General features: G+C 41.7%; 1 protein-coding gene across 1 annotated transcript in view; it reads left to right on the top strand.

Annotated features, from left to right (window-relative positions):
- LOC131439450 (receptor-type tyrosine-protein phosphatase F) overlaps window positions 1-21526 on the top strand; it is a 66902-nt gene that overhangs the window by 11974 nt on the left and 33402 nt on the right. Inside the window, exons 3-4 of the mRNA XM_058610452.1 lie at window positions 6555-7736; window positions 7794-7960. Of these exons, the coding sequence (XP_058466435.1) occupies window positions 6555-7736; window positions 7794-7960 (1349 nt within the window). The remainder of the gene's footprint in view (window positions 1-6554; window positions 7737-7793; window positions 7961-21526) is intronic.

Here is a 21526-nt window from a genome sequence, read left to right as displayed (position 1 = left end):
GGCATGATTCAGAAAGAAGGAACTGGGTGTCGTACGAGTTGAAACCAAGGGACATCGAGTGCCGTCTATTTGTATGTGAGCAACTGCTTCAAAGACAAAATCGTAAGGGGTTTTTACATCGTATCGTAAACGGGGATGAAAAGTGGGTTCGATAAGATAATCTTAAATGCAGAAAATCATGAGAAAAGCCCGGGCATGCTACTTCGTCGAAGGCAAAACCGAATATTCACGGCGCCAAGGTTATGATTTGTATTTGGTGGGATCAGCTCGGTGTGATTTACTACGAGCTCTTAAAACCGGGTGAAACCATTACGGGAGATCGGCCTCACGTCGCAAAAGTGGTCAAAAAGTACTTGGAAATGCTGAAATGGGAAGTCTTGCCCCACCCGCCGTATTCTTCAGATGTCGCCCCTTCCGACTTCGACCTATTCCGTTCGATGGCACACGGTCTGGCAGATCAACATTTTCAATCATTCGAAGAGTTGGAAAAATGGATTGCTTCATGGATAGCGTCAAAATAGGACTCTTTTTTTCGAGCCGGGATCCGAAAATTGCCGGAAAGATGGGAGAATGTAGTCGCTAGCGACGGACAATAATTTGAATAATACATCTGTAAGCATTTTTTCGCAATAAAGCTTTTAATTTTGGATAAAACGGCGGTTGTTGGAGTTTATTGCACTATGAGTAAAGATGGGAGAGTAACAAACGAAAAAGTTTTTTTGTTTCTTACAAAAATAGTGATTTTTAGAAAATTTTCTGCATTTTGCATTTTCAAGTTTTTCGACTCGATTTTATGAAAGAATGCAAACTTTTCAATAAAAGAAGTACACAAAATTTGGTTGAATACTACCGCTTTACTAATAATAGTGGATTTTTATTATGTTAAAGTATCTTATTAAACTGAAAATGAAAATTAACCGAAATATGAAAAATGACTATGTAAAAAATAAAGTGGTTTTCGCGGTTCAAATATGGGAACTCTTTATATGGACTACAAGAGGACAGTGCAAGAAAAAAATTTTTTTTTTGTTTGCTGCCAACTTGGCATCACTGTGCGCAGGTGAAGAGACCGCTCTCCATGAGCCCAACACGCCGGAGTTGTGCGTTGAAAGTGTAGTGATTTGACATGAACCGAATTCCCCAAGCATAACACGAATGAAATCGCGACTCACGTTCATCCTCCTGAACCAAGGTTTCGTCGATACCCTAGGGATAATTGAATGTAACTATCGTCCCACTTCGCCATTGTTCCATGAAGTTTGCTAGCTTTCGAGAGTTTTCTGATGAGAGATAAATATCACCTTCTAATGCACCCACCTTAGCCAATGAGTATGCCTTTTCATTTCCCAGGATGGAGCAATGCGAAGGGACCCAGACTAACGATATTGAATAAGAACGTCCAGATAAAGTTCTCAAATATTCCCGAATTTTTCCTAGGAAATATGGGGAATTCTTTATTGGCTTCATTGCCCGGAGAGCTTCTATTGAACTCAGACTGTCCGTGACAATGAAGTAATATTCTTTGGACAAAGTTTCAATGATCCCAAGGGTGTATTGAATAGCTGCTAATTCTGCGACGTAAACTGAACCGGATCACTGAGTTTGTACGAAGTGGTGATGTTCTGATTGAAGATGCCAAAGCCTGTGGACCTGTTGATGTTTCATTCGTCAGTGTAAAACACCTTTTCATATTATTTTTTACGTTTCGTCTTTGACTCGTCAGTGCAGAGCAGTTCAAATTGAACTGCTTAGTGCTAAACTCGGCAGTTCAATTTGAACCGCTATGCAGACGTAAAGTTTCTAAAATAATAAAAACGGTTATGTGCCCTAGCACAAAATTTGGCTAACCCTTAAATCACCTTTTCATTGTTGACTGTTCTAAATTTATTATAAAAGATATTAGGGGCCACTTGAGGACGTATGTGATCCGGAATTCCACGAATCTCTTCTCTCATGGATGTGTCTAAAAAGACAGTAGAATCAGAAGTATCCAAGAAATGGCACTGATGCTTGGAGAAATGCAGTAGACACTTTGACATTTTCAGATTTAAATCTGGTAGAAATGCTTTTGTCTGAGCGCAAGTTTGCAAGCTGCGCCAGTAGCTGGCATGTTTGGATGCAGCCCAAGAACGAATCTTGTGCTTTATCCAACTAGTAGAAAGTGGTAAAGCTGGTTCAGGACCAACGAAATCATTCGTTGCACCAGCTCTAGCCAACTCATCAGCCCATTCATTTCCAGTAATACCAGAATGGCCGGGTACCCATAAGAAGTAAACAGCATTTGAAATGCTGAGGTCTTCAATTTGAGTTCGATATGCGATCGCTAGATTCGACCGTGAGTCATTCGAACTGAGTGCTTTCAAGGCTGCCTGACTGTCGGAACAAAAATAAATTCGTTTACCACAGATCCTCTGCTGAAGTGCCGATTGTACTCCACACAGAATCGCATAGATTTCTGCTTGGAACACAGTACAGTATCTACCAAGTGAAAGAGACTGCTCCAGCCTCATTTCACGACAGTAGACACCAGCACCAGCACGACCATTCAACAGAGAACCGTCCGTATAACAAACTATGTGTTCATCAAGTTGTCGTTCCAGACAACCAGACAACCATTCCTCACGAAGAGGATAGCTCACATTGAATGTTTTGAAAGGAAAACTGCATGTGAGAGTTAGGTCACTAGGAGCGAGTAAATACTCATCCCACGTAACCATTTGAGACCACAAGCGAGTGTGGCTGGTAGCATAATCTAATGGGTTACTGTTCCAAAGCCCTGTAACCTTAAGACGGTATGCACAAGATAATGCTTCTTGTTTTAGGAACACATGAAGTGGTTTAATGCACAGTAGCGCCTCTAGAGCAGCAGTAGGAGTTGTCGTGAATGCTCCTGTCATCGCCATTAGGACCATCCTTTGGAGATGATTTAGCTTTGACTGAACTGTCGCGACTTCTCCTTTCTGCCACCATACAAGACATCCATATGCTAAAATTGGTCTAACAATAGTTGTGTAGATCCAATAAATATATCTGGGTTTGAGTCCCCATGATTTTCCAAAAGCTCGTCTGCATTGGCCGAAAGCCATGCAAGCTCTTTTAATCCTGAAATCAATGTGAGCAGACCAATTCAGTTTTGAGTCAAGAATAACCCCGACGTATTTAACTTGATCGACCACAGTAACCTCTGAACCGAAGAACTGTAACGGACGAGCTCCTGTGATTATCCTACGATGAGTGAAAAGCACCATTGATGTTTTGCCCGGATTTACAGATAATCCAACCTGACAACACCATTGTTCAACAGATCGCAGGGCTTGTTGCATTAAATCAAAGAGAGTGTTAATGCTTATACCGGTCATCAATATATGATAATCGTCGGCAAAACCATAAGTCGGAAATCCAAGGTTATTAAGTTTCCTTAACAAACCATCAGCGACTAGGTTCCATAAAAGTGGGGATAGTACACCACCTTGAGGACACCCACAGACGCTCAGCTTTTTAATCTCTGCTTGCCGAAGCGATGAACAAAGAAGTCGATTGCTAAGCATTGCGTGTATCCAATTTGTAATACTTGAAGGTATGCCATGACCACGGGCTGCTTCCAGAATTGAATTGAAAGACACGTTATAAAAGGCACCTTCAATATCTAGGAAAACTCCCAAGCAAGATTGCTTTAGTGAGAAAGCTTTTTCAATGTTGTACACAACATCATGTAACAGGGTTGTAGTGGACTTTCCACGCTGGTAAGCATGTTGCACTCCATGTAGCGGATGCACGCCCAACTAACATTCCTGATATAGTGATCGACTATGCGTTCCACTGTTTTAAGAAGAAATGAGCTAAGACTGATAGGCCTGAAACTCTTCGCTTCCTCATAAGTGTCGCGACCGCCTTTGGGAATAAATTTGACGATTATTTCCTGCCAGGCTCTTGGAATATATCCTGTCGCAAGACTAAAAGTAAGTATTTTCTTCAGAACATGTTTGAAATGTTCATACCCTTTCTGCAGTAACACTGGGAAAACTCCATCCTTTCCAGGAGACTTGTACGGAGCAAAACTCTCAACTGCCCATTTGACCGATTCAATCGTCACAACGCTTTGAGCAAGGGCCCAAGAATCGTAACTACCTGAAAAAGTCTCTGGAAGAGCTGTCGGTGATGGATCCATACATCCTGGAAAGTGAGTGTTAAAAAGATAGTGAAGTACATCACCTTCATCAGACAAGTGTTCACCATCTGAAGTTCTTAAGAAACTGACATTAAAGTCCTTAGACTTCGAAAGTAACTTATTTAATCTGCTAGCCTCGTTGAGACTAGAGACATTTGTGCAGAGGCTTTTCCAACCACTTCGCTCAGACGATCGAAGAGCATTTTTGTAAGCCCTTCGAGCCGACACGAATGCCTCCGACCCATTTCTGCGTCGGTGGTTCAAGCTCTTCTGCATAGTTTCCTTAGTCTAGCAAGTTCAGCATTCCACCAAGGAGTTCCTCTAGTAGCTCGCACAATCCGAAGTGGACAAGCCTCTTCATATGCTGCAACTATGAGTGAGTTTGTCTCGTCGACAACATTTTCCAAATCAATTGGGGTTTCAATTGTTGGTTGGTACCCGTAAAATCTAGTCGCCAAGCCCTCTTCATAGAGGTCCCAGTTTGTAGATTTGGGATTACGATATGTGATAATATCAAATTTAACGTTTGAATGATCAAAGAAGATGTACTTATGATCAGACAACGAAGGTTCGAGCTCATCGGAGACGAGCCAATTCACCAACTCATGCGCAATTATATCAGAGCAGAGAGTTACGTCCAAAACCTCCTCTCTTCCAGCTCTCGCAAAAGTTGGACGGTTTTCTGCATTGACTATGTGCAGGTTTGTACTGCTCACAAATTCCATCATATCAGAGCCTCTCGAATTTATATCTGTGCTGCCCCAAATGATATGGTGAGCATTTATGTCACTGCCGATTACAAGCGGTAAATCACTTTTGCAACAGTATGATACAACCTTTTTGAAGTCATCGCTTGGCGAAGGTTGATTATGCGGCAAATATGCCGAACAATAGACATATTTTCTGTCTTTGCCATCAATAGTCATATCAACTGTGACAGCACAAATATCCCGAGTTGTGAGCTCCGATATGAGAGAAACATCGAGAGCACTATTTGCAAGTATGCATGCTCGAGACATTTCACGTGGATTAGTCATACCGGTCTTGTTGAAGGCAACAAAGACTGGGTTTAACAATTTTCCAACGTAGAAGTTTCCCTTTTGGAAATATGGTTCTTGAACCAAAGCTATAGAAGCTTTACCTTCTTGCAGAAGTCTGGATAGATTTATAGTTGCTGTACGTTTATGCTGGAGATTGATTTGTGCCACTCTAACCATTATCAATTAGAGTAATGATTCATCCTTACATGGTTCGCTATAGGCGATTATAAGCCACCATGTAAGGATTTTTTTAAATGTTTTAATCATTTAAATCCCACGAGTTGCGAAGAAAGAAGTCGTCCACTGTGCCAGAGCTTCGCTTAACACAGTAAGGGAAAAACCCAAGATATTCCGTTCACGACTGCATTGTTTAACCTCCTGCAGCCATTCAGCCATCGGCACGGAAATACACCTTGGCTTAGGAGTTCCTATTTATGTGGCCTTTTACGACATGGAACAGGAAACCAGTGGATCAATTCTTGGTAAAAAAATAATTCCGCCGGATGCCACACGGCTTACCTGTTTGGTGGACTTATACCACCGGTACAGGTGGACCGTAGCGTTATTCTTAGCCAGTTGGGAAACCGCTACCGACACTACACGGCTATCTAGGCTGCTCAGAGAGGGAAGTTGACATTGATGGTCAACTTCCATGGATGGCCGAGCAGCCGAAATCGTAACATGAAATACCAAATTCGAAGAAGTGAGGTTGGGTAATGTTTTCATATCTTGGATATTCTTTGTTTTTTGGGTTGGATTTTAAGATTAATTGATAAATTATGATCAAAAGTTTTATGACTAGTCTATTTACTCATGTTTTATCATCTAAATCAAATCTGTATGTGAACTGAAAATTTCAGATTTCATCCGAGATTGCCAAGAGTATAGAACAATTTGAAATCATATGTTTGATGGCAACACGTGAATAATCGTTTTTCTTACCCATATTTGTAAGGTTTTGCCATCTGCATTATTTCAAACTCAAGTAAATTGAAAAATTCGTCGAATTTTTTTCTATATACATGGGATATGTCAAAACAATCACCATAACGCTATCTCGTGGTGACCACGCTGATTGGATTGTTCAATAATAACACTTTTCAATAAACAACACATACTTACCACAGCTGCGCTATCACTCAAAATAACTGTTTCGATCAATTACTTTACTATAAATTGCGTGATACACATATAAATTAGACTTTCTTGAGAGCAACACCCAGGCGCCGCATCGCACTCCCAGTGATTCCAACTCTCTCTCAATGCAATGCTTTTATACTGTGATATAAAAAAATCAAATTTTGTCGAGTACATCGAATAAATCTCACTTTTCTTATAATCCACAGCAAGCGCGGCTCTACTAAATGCATCAGATGTGTTTTCATTTTCTTCTCTGAGTGGAATTGCATCTTTACTGAATCGTAAATTTATTGAACGACTCGAAGCAAAGCAGATATCGTCCAATTCTGTCACAATTCAGTGGGTTCCATCACCCATCGTTTCGAAATGTGTGTCTCGATATATGATTTACAGGAAAGGACTTATAGAGCCTGTAATGAACACCTCGTCCAATATTGCTACCATCAGCGATCTCAAACCATGCAAAAATTATACTTTTCAAGTTGCTGCAGTTGACCAGTATCAGACACGGCATTCTCCAATTGAAGTTACAGTTTTTATGGAACAACATGACAAGAAAGCTCAAGAAACTCCATTAGCATACGATTGGATTCATTGTAAGCAACCAGTTAGGGGAATTGATTGTATCACCACTGGAACAAACACGTTTAGTGTTATCACACTTCCCAACACTACAATTGAAGTAGAATACCAAAAGTTTGCAAAAGGTTACTATGCAAAACCAATCCTCGATGTATGTCTCCTTTCTCGATTCACCACACGAATATTTCCTGTATTGATTACTGGTGCATTAGGAGATCCTTATAAGATAACGGGGCATTTTGCAGGGCCAGGTTTCGTTAGGGACGTTACAATCGATGCTGATGAGATCAGACAACTAACTGTTAGCTGGTCGGCACCTGAATTGCTACCACAATGCGTAGAAACGTATCGCGTTTCATTCTTAGACAAAACCGAGTCTCTTCTGCCAAATCAAACCTGGTTGACTATCACCGGCCTCGATGCATGTGTGAATTATGAAATAACGATCATTCCTGTATACTTAGTAAATCTTGAAGCTGCGTCAGTCACTGTGAATGCTACAGTAAAGGAAGAACAAATGAGTGCTGTACAGGGTCTTGAGTTGTACGAAGTAGAGCCTAGATCGATGTCCGCCAAATGGAAACCCCCGGAACATGCTGCATCCTGTGTAGCATTTTATCGCTTAGTTGCGTGGATTGAATTGGAAGATGAAAAGCCTGCGCAATTATCTAACAGTACTACTGATTTGTACTTTCCGTTGGGCGAGGTAGTCGCTTGTGCCAAGTATAGTGTGCAGGTTATTCCGGTGTCTATTTCAGCCAACGATGGAATAAATGTGATTGTGGATATTTGGACTAAGGAGAGAAGTAAGATATTCTATCACGTAAGGCTAATTGCAGTATAGTGATTAATTTTTTCTGCAGTTATCATGCGGTATCATATTGACCAGGTTCGTTTGAAAAACCACTTGCCGAACAGTTTAGAACTGCAAACCAGTTTAACCAACGAAAACAACAATATGTGTTCTATGATGATGATTCAGTTCACTTGCCGGACGGATGAGGTACCTCCGGGAGCAGATACTAATGTGGTAAGTTTATATGCAATATATTATGCATTCCAAGTATTTACACACTAAAGCTACTCACATCACTACTTAACGTTTTTTTAAAGTTTGGATTGAAGAAGATAATACAACGAAATAGGAATTGTTTGTGTGAAAGCTAAGTGAGTTCAAAGGAATAGGTTTTAATACATTTATAATATCATTTGCATTAGCAAATGCTCACTTCACATAATCATTAAATTGACATATGACGAAAAAGAAAGGTAAAAGTCCACCTTTATATTCTTGTCATGATGAAGGCCAAGTTGAAGATACAGTTATCAAAGAGAAAATCTAGAGTGGTCGATTTAAGCTCTAAAACGATGAATGATTTGCTTTCTTCGGCACAAAAACAAGAACGTTCTCAGATAAAAATATTTTGTGAATTTACATCTATTTGCATGCACATATTTGGAGCAGGCAATTAAATATAAGATTACTTTACAATTCAGTAGGTTTCAATATAATTTAATCGCAAACTAAGCGTTAATTTAAAGATGCGGTTATATTCATTGAAAATTCAATGCAATCCGATTTAGTTTTGCATCGAAAAAGTTTTCAATCAAAATTCGCGGATTGGTGGTTCAATGTATAGGAAGCTGGTACCAATTCTGTTCGCTAAGATTCTGCTGCGAAGGCCAAATTCCATAAAAGGAATGTAATGCCAAAGCTTTGCTTTGCTGGTTCCCTTCGTTGCCTTGAAGACATGAAATTCGACCCGTGAATCAGGTGGACTCGTCCCGAATCAGAAGGTTCGGATTGTGCTTGAAGTAATTCCTTATTTTCTTTTTTTTTGGGGTGGTCTGAACTCAGATCATGTTGATCAATTTCAATACGTATGGAATTATGCATTATGGAAATTTTTTTGGTCGTTTGATGGAAATTATTCATTTTATAATTGACTTAAATATTTAAAGAAAAGATCTTTCAAAATAAAGCGGAGACCGGAGCTGAACCGAACACTTTTTGGAGTAAATATATTATTAGGTAAAATTCTGAACTCGATGCCATTCCTCAGTAATTTTGTCATTGGTTTTACCACCTTCGCGAAATCTTTTATGAATCTCTGGTAGTAACCTAACGTGCCCAGAAATTGTCTGACTTCTTTTTCACATTTTGGCATCGGCCAGTCTCTAATTATTTTAATTTTATCCGCATTAGGCTTCACTCCGTCTTCTGACACGGTGTATCTTAGAAATCTTTTCTGAAGAACTCACATTTGTTCAGTTGTCTCTTCAGACCGGCGTCTTTCAACTTTTTCAAGTATCAAGTCTTTTTGATGCTCTTGCAGTGAGCTAGACAAAATGATTATGTCGTCCATATAGACGAAACAACACACTCATATTAGTCCTCGAAAAATGCATTCCATTACTCGCTGAAATGTGGCAGGTGCGTTTTTCAGGCCGAAGGGCATTCTGAGCTCTACCAAATTTGTCCAATATGCCCGTTACATCCGGGATCGGATACTTGTCATATACTGTTTTTTTTCGTTGAGTTTTCGGTAATCGATCACTAAACGATTTTTTTTGTCCAGATGCATCGGTTTTCTCGGTACTATCCATACAGGAGAGGTGTATGGTGATATCGACTTTTTGATAATTCCGTCTTTTAGCATCTTCTGTACCTGTCTTTGTATCTATCCTTCAAATATTTGAGGATATTTGTAGGATTTTGCGTAAATTGGTATATTGTCGGCTGTCTTGATTTCATGTTTAGTTTTATGTGTAAATGTCAATTATTCAGATTCCAAGTGTAGTATTTCTTTATTTTGATTGATGACGTGTTTTAGCGCTTTCTTTTCTTCGTCGTTTAGATGGTCTTCCCTAAAGTTATATTTTTGGGTAATTTCTTGCTTGTTTGGCTCTTGAATTACTTGGAATTTGCCTGTCCTAATTTTAATTTCGTTTCAATTAATTTCCAACGGATACTATTTTGTCTTGTACGTTGCTTGTACTATAATCGCCTATACCACCACGGTATGACGAAAAATGCGTTCGAATGATTTATTTTTTTTTCATCGATAACCGTTTGATTGAATTCAATTGATTGACAATATAACCAACGCATGGGTGCTCTTCGGTGCCTTCGCGAAATTCAAAATACTCGGCTCCAGTGTTTAACGAAACTGAAAACATGCGGTTTCGGTGTATGCCGAAGCTTGCAACACCTGTGCCGAAAATAACACACTCTCTCTGTACACTGGCACGCAATGGCATTCTCAATACACGCGGTGGTGTGCTTATATGGAGCACGCACGGTGCAGTGCAGTGTTTGGACATGCCTGGTTTGATCTAACCGTTCTCATGGATACGTCATCGTCAGTAGCTGGTTTTGGTGGTCTGAATTTCCCTGATGAACCAAGTTTTTGAGCATTATGCGGAATGGTCGCGTTGTGAATTTGCGGTGGCTTACACACCAGAAAAATCTGAATTTTACAGGTGACTCAATCCCTCATACGATGTAATTCATAAAGACCTAATTTATCATATGACGGAAAATTTCATTCTTAATGACTTAATGTTAGATTAGCTTGAATTTTAACTGGTTTCGACTGTAACTTGCGTTTTCTTAGCAGGTGCGACTGTATGAATTTCAATGCACCTTTTACCAGTCAAGCAGTTGTATGCTTCTGTGGCTCAGTCGATTAACAGACGTGCTTTGCGATCCAGTGGTTCTCGGTTCAAGTCGCGGCGCTCGCTATCAGTATTCATTTTTTTTGTTTAAATGAATTTCATGTTATGTAAAAGAGCGATTGTATGTGAGATGTAAGATTTCTTCTGTCGTCGTAGGAGTTTAATAGAGCCTCCTTGATTTATTGCCAATCTTTAGGGTTTCCGTCTACTATTAATACTTCTTTGGTTTCTCTTGTTATTTTTTTTTTCACGGCTCTAATGATTTGGTTATAATACGGTGTCCCCTTGTAACTTCCGAATAACTCTAAGGTGTTCTCGGTGTCGGTGTCGGGTGCCCGGTAATTTAAAAACGGATCATCTGCCCTTTCGCGCACAGCACTAATTTGTTGTATTAGCCCCTTTTTGTTTTCTGCGGATTTGCTCCAACAGTTCGTTAACGTTCATTTCCTGTGCCATAGCTCTGTTATTATCGAAGATTTTAGCACGGTTTATAGAATATTTTTTAGTTGAATTTTCTCTCAATGTTCACTTTTGTTAATTAGTAAAAAGATTTATTACTTACAGAAGATTACTGATTCTCAACTGGAGTTCTAGCTGTCGTCAATGGTCAATGGTTGGTTGTAGGTTGTGTGAATGGGCCCTTCCTTCGTTCTGGATTACACAAGCTGTATGATTTCCTCTCGTCAGCGGCTTTCTTGCCGGTAACACAGGTGTTCGCGATGAACTTTACTTAAGAAGGTCTTTCGTTGCACTTAAATGCTTCTCTTCTATTAAGCTCTTAGTTTCACTAAGATCACTTCATTAGTCGATCTTTCACTTAAGTTATTTCTTCTACTTAATTTCGCTCACTTTGCCGTCGACTGCGCCAGTTATAATTCTGGTGGTCCGAGTTTGAAAAAAATATAAACTTTTTTTCTCAAATAAAAAGGTTTACAAATGCACTAAACGACTTCTTCACTAGAACTGGCTATGCTGGCTCCATCCAAATGGTTCATTCCTCATCCGGTTGGTTACTGGTAGCCTGATAGGCTTGTTGGGCCATCGATTTGTCCGTGGTGTACGTGGTACCTTCTGTCTGCGTGTCGGTGATGAATATTGGTTGGTCAGCTGTTTCTGTGGTGTGGTCGCGATATCGAGTTAGGGTACTGGATGGATTTTCCGTAACGTGTACATTATGGTTAGTAATACGGTCGACATTTACTGCTGTGATCACATTCCTTTCGTGACCGTCGTATCGATCGGATGGTAGTTTGCATTAGAGCAGCTGTGCGTTAATCCATTCTAATCCGTTTCAAGGTCATTTAATATCAGATCTTTTGTTCGTGAGCTTGTGCAGTAGATCAATACAGTATAAACAATAAATACCGTTAGACAGTGCCGGGTGCTATTGTGTTAAAACAATAAGAACAGTGAACCGACGTTTAGTGTGGTGCCGTGAACCGGTGCTGTGTGCATATTTATTCTCGGAGGTCGTTGTAACTAACGCTTGGCCTCAGCGGCCGAGTTGCTACGGATCATTAGCTAAGTATAATATTTTTTCCCTTCGTGTCCCTTTATCGTCTTATATTTTGACTCCCCCTATAATTTGCGCGGAACCTCAACCGCGCTATGGCAAGTCCATTAAATTCTCCCCTGCCCCCCGAAGATAAAATGGAAACTGATTGTAAATCTGCCCCAAATAGTAAGACTCACCGGGTTAAACAGTATCCCGAAGAGCCTTCACCCTCGGCCGGCCTTTATGTGGTTTATTTTCGGACCAAAGAGAAGAATAAACCGCTTAATATTTTGAAAATATCTAAAGACTTGGAGTCGAAATATACAACATTGAAATTTATTTCAAAAATTCGTCCCGATAAGCTCAGGGTCTCGTTGACCAGTCTGAAACATGCTAATGAGATCGCTCGAAACGATCACTTTACGCGGGACTACCGCGTTTATATACCAGCTCGCGAAGTCGAGATAGACGGAGTGATCACGGATCCAAGTCTGACATGCGAGGACATTCTCAAACATGGGGTCGGATGTTTTAAAGATCCCTTGCTTAAGAATGTCAAGATACTGGACTGCAAACGTTTGCATTCAGTATCGATCGCCGCGGATGGGACAAAGTCTTATCCCCACTCGGACTCGTATCGGGTGACCTTCTCCGGCTCGGCTTTGCCGAAATTCGTTCTCCTGGCCAGGGTTCGTCTACCTGTACGACTTTTCGTACCACGGGTAATGAATTGCACTAGTTGTCAACAACTAGGACACACAGCTTCCCATTGTGGAAATCGGCCCCGCTGCTCGAAGTGTGGAGAGAGTCATGCGGATGGCGTTTGCGACAGAGACATTGAAAAGTGTCTTTACTGTGGGGCGGCCCCGCATGACCTCACAGCATGTTCTGCGTATAAATTGCGTGGAGATCATTTGAAACGATCTCTCAAGCAACGATCAAACCGCTCGTTCGCAGAAATGCTGAAAATCGCCACACCACCTGAACAGAACCCCTACACCTGTTTGTCTGCGGACGATTGCGACTCTGACGATCCTCAAGAAGGTACATCTTCAACTGTCCCTCGTAGTTTTAGGAAGAGGAAAAATATATCATCTCCTAAACTCCCTTGAAAGGGTTCGAAGATATCTCTTGAAGGCCCTCCAAAAGTAACAGCAGAAGGAAGTGTTGGTAAAAAAAACGAAAAGAAGAAGCCAAAAGCTCCTAGTTCCGGAGACTTGAAATCGGAGAAAGAATATCCAACACTTCCGGGGACACCCAAAACCCCGAAAGTCCCCAAGGAACCAGAAAACACATCAAGTGCTGGACTTGTAAAATTCAGTGACATTGTGGACTTTATATTTTCCGTCTTCAACATTTCTGACCCCCTAAAAGGTATTTTGATGACTTTCCTGCCAAAAGTTAAAATGTTTTTGATGCAGCTGACTGCAAAATGGCCCCTCCTCTCAGAAATCGTTTCCTTCGATGGCTAATTTTTCGAACGAGGTCAAGGATTCGATCACTGTTTTACAGTGGAACTGTAGAAGTATCATCCCGAAAATAGATCCTTTTAAATACTTAGTAAATAATCTGAAATGTGACGCATTTGCATTGTGCGAAACTTGGTTAACTTCTGATGTATCACTAAACTTCCACGATTTTAACATTATTCGCCTGGATCGAGATAATCCCTACGGAGGAGTACTTTTGGGGATCAAAAAGTGCTATTCCTTCTTTCGAATTAACCTCCCCTCGATATCAGGTATTGAAGTTGTCGCATGTCATGTCACAATTAAAGGCAAGGACCTTTGTATTGCTTCCATCTATATTCCCCCTAGAGCCTCAGTTGGGTACCACTGGCTCAGCAGTATCATGCAACTTCTTCCCGCACCGACGTTAGTTTTAGGAGACTTTAACTCTCACGGTACGGGATGGGGTTGTCTTCATGATGATAACAGATCAGCTATGATCCATGATATTAGCGACAACTTCAATATGACAATCTTGAATACGGGAGAAATGACACGAATTCCCGCACCACCAGCAAGACCAAGTGCGCTGGACTTATCCCTCTGCTCGACATCGCTACGGTTGGATTGCACGTGGAAGGTAATCCCTGATCCCCACGGTAGCGATCATCTGCCTATCGTAATTTCAATCGCCAGCGGATTAAGACCATCGGAAACAATCAATGTTTTGTATGACCTCACACGAAATATTGATTGGAAATGCTACGCAATATCGATATCTGAGAAACTAGAAACAACACAAGAACTTCCTCCGGAGGAAGAGTATACGTTTATGGCTGGCTTGATTCTCGACACTGCGATTCAAGCTCAGACGAAACGTATACCCGGCGCGAATACTAACATTCGTCCTCCCAACCCGTGGTGGGACAAAGAGTGCTCATCACTGAACGCGGAAAGATCTTTAGCATTCAAAAAGTTCAGAAAATATGGAACACCTGATAATTATAGAAATTACGCAGCGCTAGATAAGCAAATGAAGAACTTAGTTAAAGCAAAGAAACTAGGTTACTGGCGACGGTTTGTTGACGGATTAACAAAAGAAACATCGATGAGCACTCTTTGGAACACAGCCCGACGAATGCGCAACCAAAACACAACGAACGAAAGCGAGGAATATTCTAACCGCTGGATATTCGATTTCGCTAAAAAAGTATGTCCTGATTCTGTTCCGGAACAGAAGATATCCCGCGCCGCGACTTCGAATACAAACGAAACACCGTTTTCGATGGTAGAGTTCTCACTTGCGCTCTTGTCGTGTAACAATAAGGCCCCGGGGTTAGACAGAATTAAATTCAACTTGTTGAAAAAGCTTCCTGACTCTGCCAAAAGGCGCTTGCTGAATTTGTTTAACAAGTTCCTCGAGGGTAATATTGTTCCACACGACTGGAGACAAGTGAGAGTTATCGCCATTCAAAAACCTGGGAAACCAGCCTCCGATCACAATTCGTATCGGCCGATTGCTATGCTTTTCTGTATCCGGAAGTTGTTCGAAAAAATGATTCTCTTCCGTCTAGACAATTGGGTCGAGACTAATGGTTTACTTTCAGATACACAATTCGGCTTCCGCAGGGGTAAAGGAACGAACGATTGTCTTGCGTTGCTCTCAACCGAAATTCAAATGGCATTTGCTCGTAAAGAACAAATGGCATCAGTATTTCTAGATATCAAGGGGGCTTTTGATTCAGTTTCTATAAATATCCTATCTAAGAAGCTGCACCAGCATGGTCTTTCGCCGGTTTTGAACACCTTTTTACATAATCTATTGTCCGAGAAACACATGTATTTTGCACATGGTGATTTGTCGACAATACGATTCAGTTACATGGGTCTTCCTCAGGGCTCATGCTTAAGCCCCCTTTTATACAACTTTTACGTAAACAACATTGATGAATGTATCAACACATCTTGCACGCTAAGACAACTTGCCGACGACAGCGTTGTGTCCATTATAGGACCCAAAGCTGCCGATCTCCAAGGACCATTACAAGATACCCTCGACAACTTGTCGACATGGGCTCTTCAAATGGGTATCGAGTTCTCTACGGAGAAAACTGAGCTGGTTGTATTTTCAAGGAAGCGAGAACCAGCACAACTACAGCTTCAACTAAGTGGTGAAACCATAGCTCAGGCCTTCACATTTAAATATCTCGGGGTCTGGTTCGACTCCAAAGGTACCTGGGGATGTCACATTAGGTATCTGAAACAAAAATGCCAGAAGAGAATCAATTTTCTTCGCACAATAACCGGAACTTGGTGGGGTGCAAACCCAGGAGACCTGATCAGGCTGTACCAAACAACGATATTGTCCGTAATGGAATATGGATGCTTCTGCTTCCGATCTGCCGCGAACACCCATTTCATTAAACTGGAAAGAATTCAGTATCGTTGTTTGCGTATTGCCTTAGGTTTCATGCAGTCGACTCATACGATGAGTCTCGAAGTGCTCGCGGGCGTCTTACCGTTGAAAAACCGATTCTGGGATCTCTCATATCGATTGCTAATCCGATGCGATATCTTAAATCCGATGGTGATTGAAAACTTCGAAAGGCTTGTCGAGCTCAATTCTCAGACCCGTTTTATGTCCTTGTATTTTGATTACATGGCTCAGAATATTAATCCTTCTTCGTTTGTTTCCAACCGTGCTCATTTCTTGGATACTACTAATTCTACTGTGTTTTTCGACACATCCATGAGAGAAGAAATTCGTGGAATTCCGGACCACGTGCGCCCTCAAGTGGCCCCAAATATTTTTTATAATAAATTTAGAACAGTCAACTGTGAAAAGATGTTTTTCACTGACGGATCAAACATCAACAGGTCCACAGGCTTCGGAATCTTCAATCAGAACATCACCGCTTCGTACAAACTCAGTGATCCGGCTTCAGTCTACGTCGCAGAATTAGCTGCTATTCAGTACACCCTCGAGATCATTGAAACCTTGCCCAAAGACCATTACTTCATTGTCACGGACAGTCTAAGCTCAATAGAAGCTCTCCGGGCAATGAAGTCAGGAAAGTATCCCCCATATTTCCTGGGGAAAATACGGGAACATTTCAGAACTTTATCTGAACGGTCTTATTTAATATCGTTAGTCTGGGTCCCTTCGCATTGTTCCATTCCGGGCAATGAAAAGGCAGACTCATTGGCTAAGGTGGGCGCATTAGAAGGTGATATTTATGAAAGACCAATCTGCTTCAATGAATTTTTCAGTATCTCTCGTCAGAAAACTCTCGAAAGTTGGCAAACTTCATGGAGCAATGGCGAACTGGGACGATGGCTGCATTCCATTATCCCTAGGGTATCGACGAAACCTTGGTTCAGGGGGATGAACGTGAGTCGTGACTTCATTCGTGTGATGTCTCGGCTCATGTCAAACCATTACACCTTCAACGCGCACCTCCGGCGTATTGGAATCGTGGAGAGCGGTCTCTGCGTTTGTGGTGACGGTTATCAGGACATCGAGCATGTCGTATGGACGTGTACGGAGTATCGTGACGCCAGGTCTTTATTAAAGGACTCCCTAAGGGCCCGAGGTAGACCACCTGAAGTTCCGGTCCGAGATGTGTTGGCTAGTCGGGATATCACTTATATGCTTCTTATATACCAGTACCTCAAACACATTAATATCCAAGTGTAATCTGTTATACCTCGCTCAGAAAGTATAATCTCCACCTACAGGTTCGACACTAACATCCGCTCGATTCTCTCGATCACCGTCCCTGTCCACCATCTTCATTGGAACTAACAAGATCTTTTTTTGTCACTAACTTTTCGTTCCCCCCTTCCATGTCTCTTCACCATCTCGATGGCAACTAATTAGATCTCTGTAGTTTTCAGACATTTTGTTTCCATACCCCCTATTTACCTCGGTTTTCACAATATTTACTTTTTTTATTTTCTCATCTCTTCGTAACATCACCATCACCGCCTACGGTCCTACGCTCCAGACGATGACCAGCATGCGGGCCACCCGCCGGGCCTTCGTAGCCTGGGGGTGTTTCCCGCGGAGCCACACGAACCGAAAGGAAGCGGCCATATATAGCACCATTTGGAATTCATGCAATATTCAATTCACCGACACCTGCCGAATACCAGCTAAAAGCTTTTTTCAAAAATTCTAGACGACATAATCTAATGATACTATTCTAGTTTTAAGTTAGTTGTCATCGAACCCCTCGTCACAGATAGCTGATAACACTGCCATCCTTCCCGGAAAGTCTACCCGTTAGATTTATAGCGAACGATAACGGTCATACACAGCGAAGACAGGTATAAGAACGAAACAATCGTCAGTAGAGAGGACTATTGTTCTCAGTTGAAAGCACGTTTTGATGCTGCGCGAATTTAATCTTTATATTCATTTACGAAAAAGTCTATACTGCAGTTCCTTTGTTGAGAGATACACTTACAATTACCGTAAATTTAAATCTTCACAAAAGAGTAGTGCGTCTCTTGAACTCTAAAAGCGAAGGTAATATTCACCACTATTCATGAATTATAATGCTAATCTATAAATTAATTTAGTGATCAAAGGTGGTACGCGACCGTTATACCGATCAGAATCTTGCCTGTATAAACGACGAGTAAGGGCACTAAACGTAAGAAATTATTATAACCTCGATTAAAAACTCAAATTGAACTCAATTATTATTATTAGGAAATTAAAGTTCGGCGTGAAACGAGTGAATCTACCCATTATTGCTCCGAACGGACATATAGGGCCGCCTGCTAAAAATTTCGGAAATACCGATCTCGAACTCTTGTTACTTGGAGTAACAAATCTTTAATTTCGTTTATCATATGCAAAATGTCGGATCAAGTTAACGATAAAAAGGCTATCACCGCAGTCACCGCAACCACACAAGGTAAGAGCTCAGCTATCCAATCTATATGCGCAAGCACAGTAGGCCCCTTCCATGACCCCCCCTCTACAAGTGCTTACAAAGAAGATCTTTTGAATTTGGAAACGAGACAAATCGTTAGAAAAGCTCTTTCGCACAATGGTGATAAGAAGAGTCAGTTTCTTGCTGGGATGATAGCCAGTGATGATGGTATTGGACGTAGCTGTAAGATGTGCAATGCGATCGACACCAGCCAAATGGTTCAATGCGATGATTGTGATGGCTGGCACCACTTTGCTTGCGTGGGCGTTTCATTCGAAGTAGAGAATAGAGACTGGAGCTGTGCTAAGTGTGAGGCAAAGAAAAGGAAAAACAGGTCTACTAAGAAAATAGGTACGGGAAAGCGAATAAAGGAGCATCCAAAGAAGCTGAACGCGGTGCCTAACGAAAGGTTAATGAAAACTGATAAACAGGCAAGGAAACCTAAATTAACAAAAGTTCAACAGGAGACCGCGAACACGGCGAGCCAACAATCGAAACCTTCGATGGTGCGGCAGAATCCTCTCTCGAGACTAATGGTTTACTTTCAGATACACAATTCGGCTTCCGCAGGGGTAAAGGAACGAACGATTGTCTTGCGTTGCTCTCAACCGAAATTCAAATGGCATTTGCTCGTAAAGAACAAATGGCATCAGTATTTCTAGATATCAAGGGGGCTTTTGATTCAGTTTCTATAAATATCCTATCTAAGAAGCTGCACCAGCATGGTCTTTCGCCGGTTTTGAACACCTTTTTACATAATCTATTGTCCGAGAAACACATGTATTTTGCACATGGTGATTTGTCGACAATACGATTCAGTTACATGGGTCTTCCTCAGGGCTCATGCTTAAGCCCCCTTTTATACAACTTTTACGTAAACAACATTGATGAATGTATCAACACATCTTGCACGCTAAGACAACTTGCCGACGACAGCGTTGTGTCCATTATAGGACCCAAAGCTGCCGATCTCCAAGGACCATTACAAGATACCCTCGACAACTTGTCGACATGGGCTCTTCAAATGGGTATCGAGTTCTCTACGGAGAAAACTGAGCTGGTTGTATTTTCAAGGAAGCGAGAACCAGCACAACTACAGCTTCAACTAAGTGGTGAAACCATAGCTCAGGCCTTCACATTTAAATATCTCGGGGTCTGGTTCGACTCCAAAGGTACCTGGGGATGTCACATTAGGTATCTGAAACAAAAATGCCAGAAGAGAATCAATTTTCTTCGCACAATAACCGGAACTTGGTGGGGTGCAAACCCAGGAGACCTGATCAGGCTGTACCAAACAACGATATTGTCCGTAATGGAATATGGATGCTTCTGCTTCCGATCTGCCGCGAACACCCATTTCATTAAACTGGAAAGAATTCAGTATCGTTGTTTGCGTATTGCCTTAGGTTTCATGCAGTCGACTCATACGATGAGTCTCGAAGTGCTCGCGGGCGTCTTACCGTTGAAAAACCGATTCTGGGATCTCTCATATCGATTGCTAATCCGATGCGATATCTTAAATCCGATGGTGATTGAAAACTTCGAAAGGCTTGTCGAGCTCAATTCTCAGACCCGTTTTATGTCCTTGTATTTTGATTACATGGCTCAGAATATTAATCCTTCTTCGTTTGTTTCCAACCGTGCTCATTTCTTGGATACTACTAATTCTACTGTGTTTTTCGACACATCCATGAGAGAAGAAAATCGTGGAATTCCGGACCACGTGCGCCCTCAAGTGGCCCCAAATATTTTTTATAATAAATTTAGAACAGTCAACTGTGAAAAGATGTTTTACACTGACGGATCAAACATCAACAGGTCCACAGGCTTCGGAATCTTCAATCAGAACATCACCGCTTCGTACAAACTCAGTGATCCGGCTTCAGTCTACGTCGCAGAATTAGCTGCTATTCAGTACACCCTCGAGATCATTGAAACCTTGCCCAAAGACCATTACTTCATTGTCACGGACAGTCTAAGCTCAATAGAAGCTCTCCGGGCAATGAAGTCAGGAAAGTATCCCCCATATTTCCTGGGGAAAATACGGGAACATTTCAGAACTTTATCTGAACGGTCTTATTTAATATCGTTAGTCTGGGTCCCTTCGCATTGTTCCATTCCGGGCAATGAAAAGGCAGACTCATTGGCTAAGGTGGGCGCATTAGAAGGTGATATTTATGAAAGACCAATCTGCTTCAATGAATTTTTCAGTATCTCTCGTCAGAAAACTCTCGAAAGTTGGCAAACTTCATGGAGCAATGGCGAACTGGGACGATGGCTGCATTCCATTATCCCTAGGGTATCGACGAAACCTTGGTTCAGGGGGATGAACGTGAGTCGTGACTTCATTCGTGTGATGTCTCGGCTCATGTCAAACCATTACACCTTCAACGCGCACCTCCGGCGTATTGGAATCGTGGAGAGCGGTCTCTGCGTTTGTGGTGACGGTTATCAGGACATCGAGCATGTCGTATGGACGTGTACGGAGTATCGTGACGCCAGGTCTTTATTAAAGGACTCCCTAAGGGCCCGAGGTAGACCACCTGAAGTTCCGGTCCGAGATGTGTTGGCTAGTCGGGATATCACTTATACGCTTCTTATATACCAGTACCTCAAACACATTAATATCCAAGTGTAATCTGTTATACCTCGCTCAGAAAGTATAATCTCCACCTACAGGTTCGACACTAACATCCGCTCGATTCTCTCGATCACCGTCCCTGTCCACCATCTTCATTGGAACTAACAAGATCTTTTTTTGTCACTAACTTTTCGTTCCCCCCTTCCATGTCTCTTCACCATCTCGATGGCAACTAATTAGATCTCTGTAGTTTTCAGACATTTTGTTTCCATACCCCCTATTTACCTCGGTTTTCACAATATTTACTTTTTTTATTTTCTCATCTCTTCGTAACATCACCATCACCGCCTACGGTCCTACGCTCCAGACGATGACCAGCATGCGGGCCACCCGCCGGGCCTTCGTAGCCTGGGGGTGTTTCCCGCGGAGCCACACGAACCGAAAGGAAGCG

Source organism: Malaya genurostris, chromosome 3, assembly GCF_030247185.1.
Source record: "Malaya genurostris strain Urasoe2022 chromosome 3, Malgen_1.1, whole genome shotgun sequence".
Taxonomy (NCBI): domain Eukaryota; kingdom Metazoa; phylum Arthropoda; class Insecta; order Diptera; family Culicidae; genus Malaya; species Malaya genurostris.
Note: the sequence above shows the minus strand (reverse complement) of the source record. Positions and strands in the feature narration are given on the sequence as shown.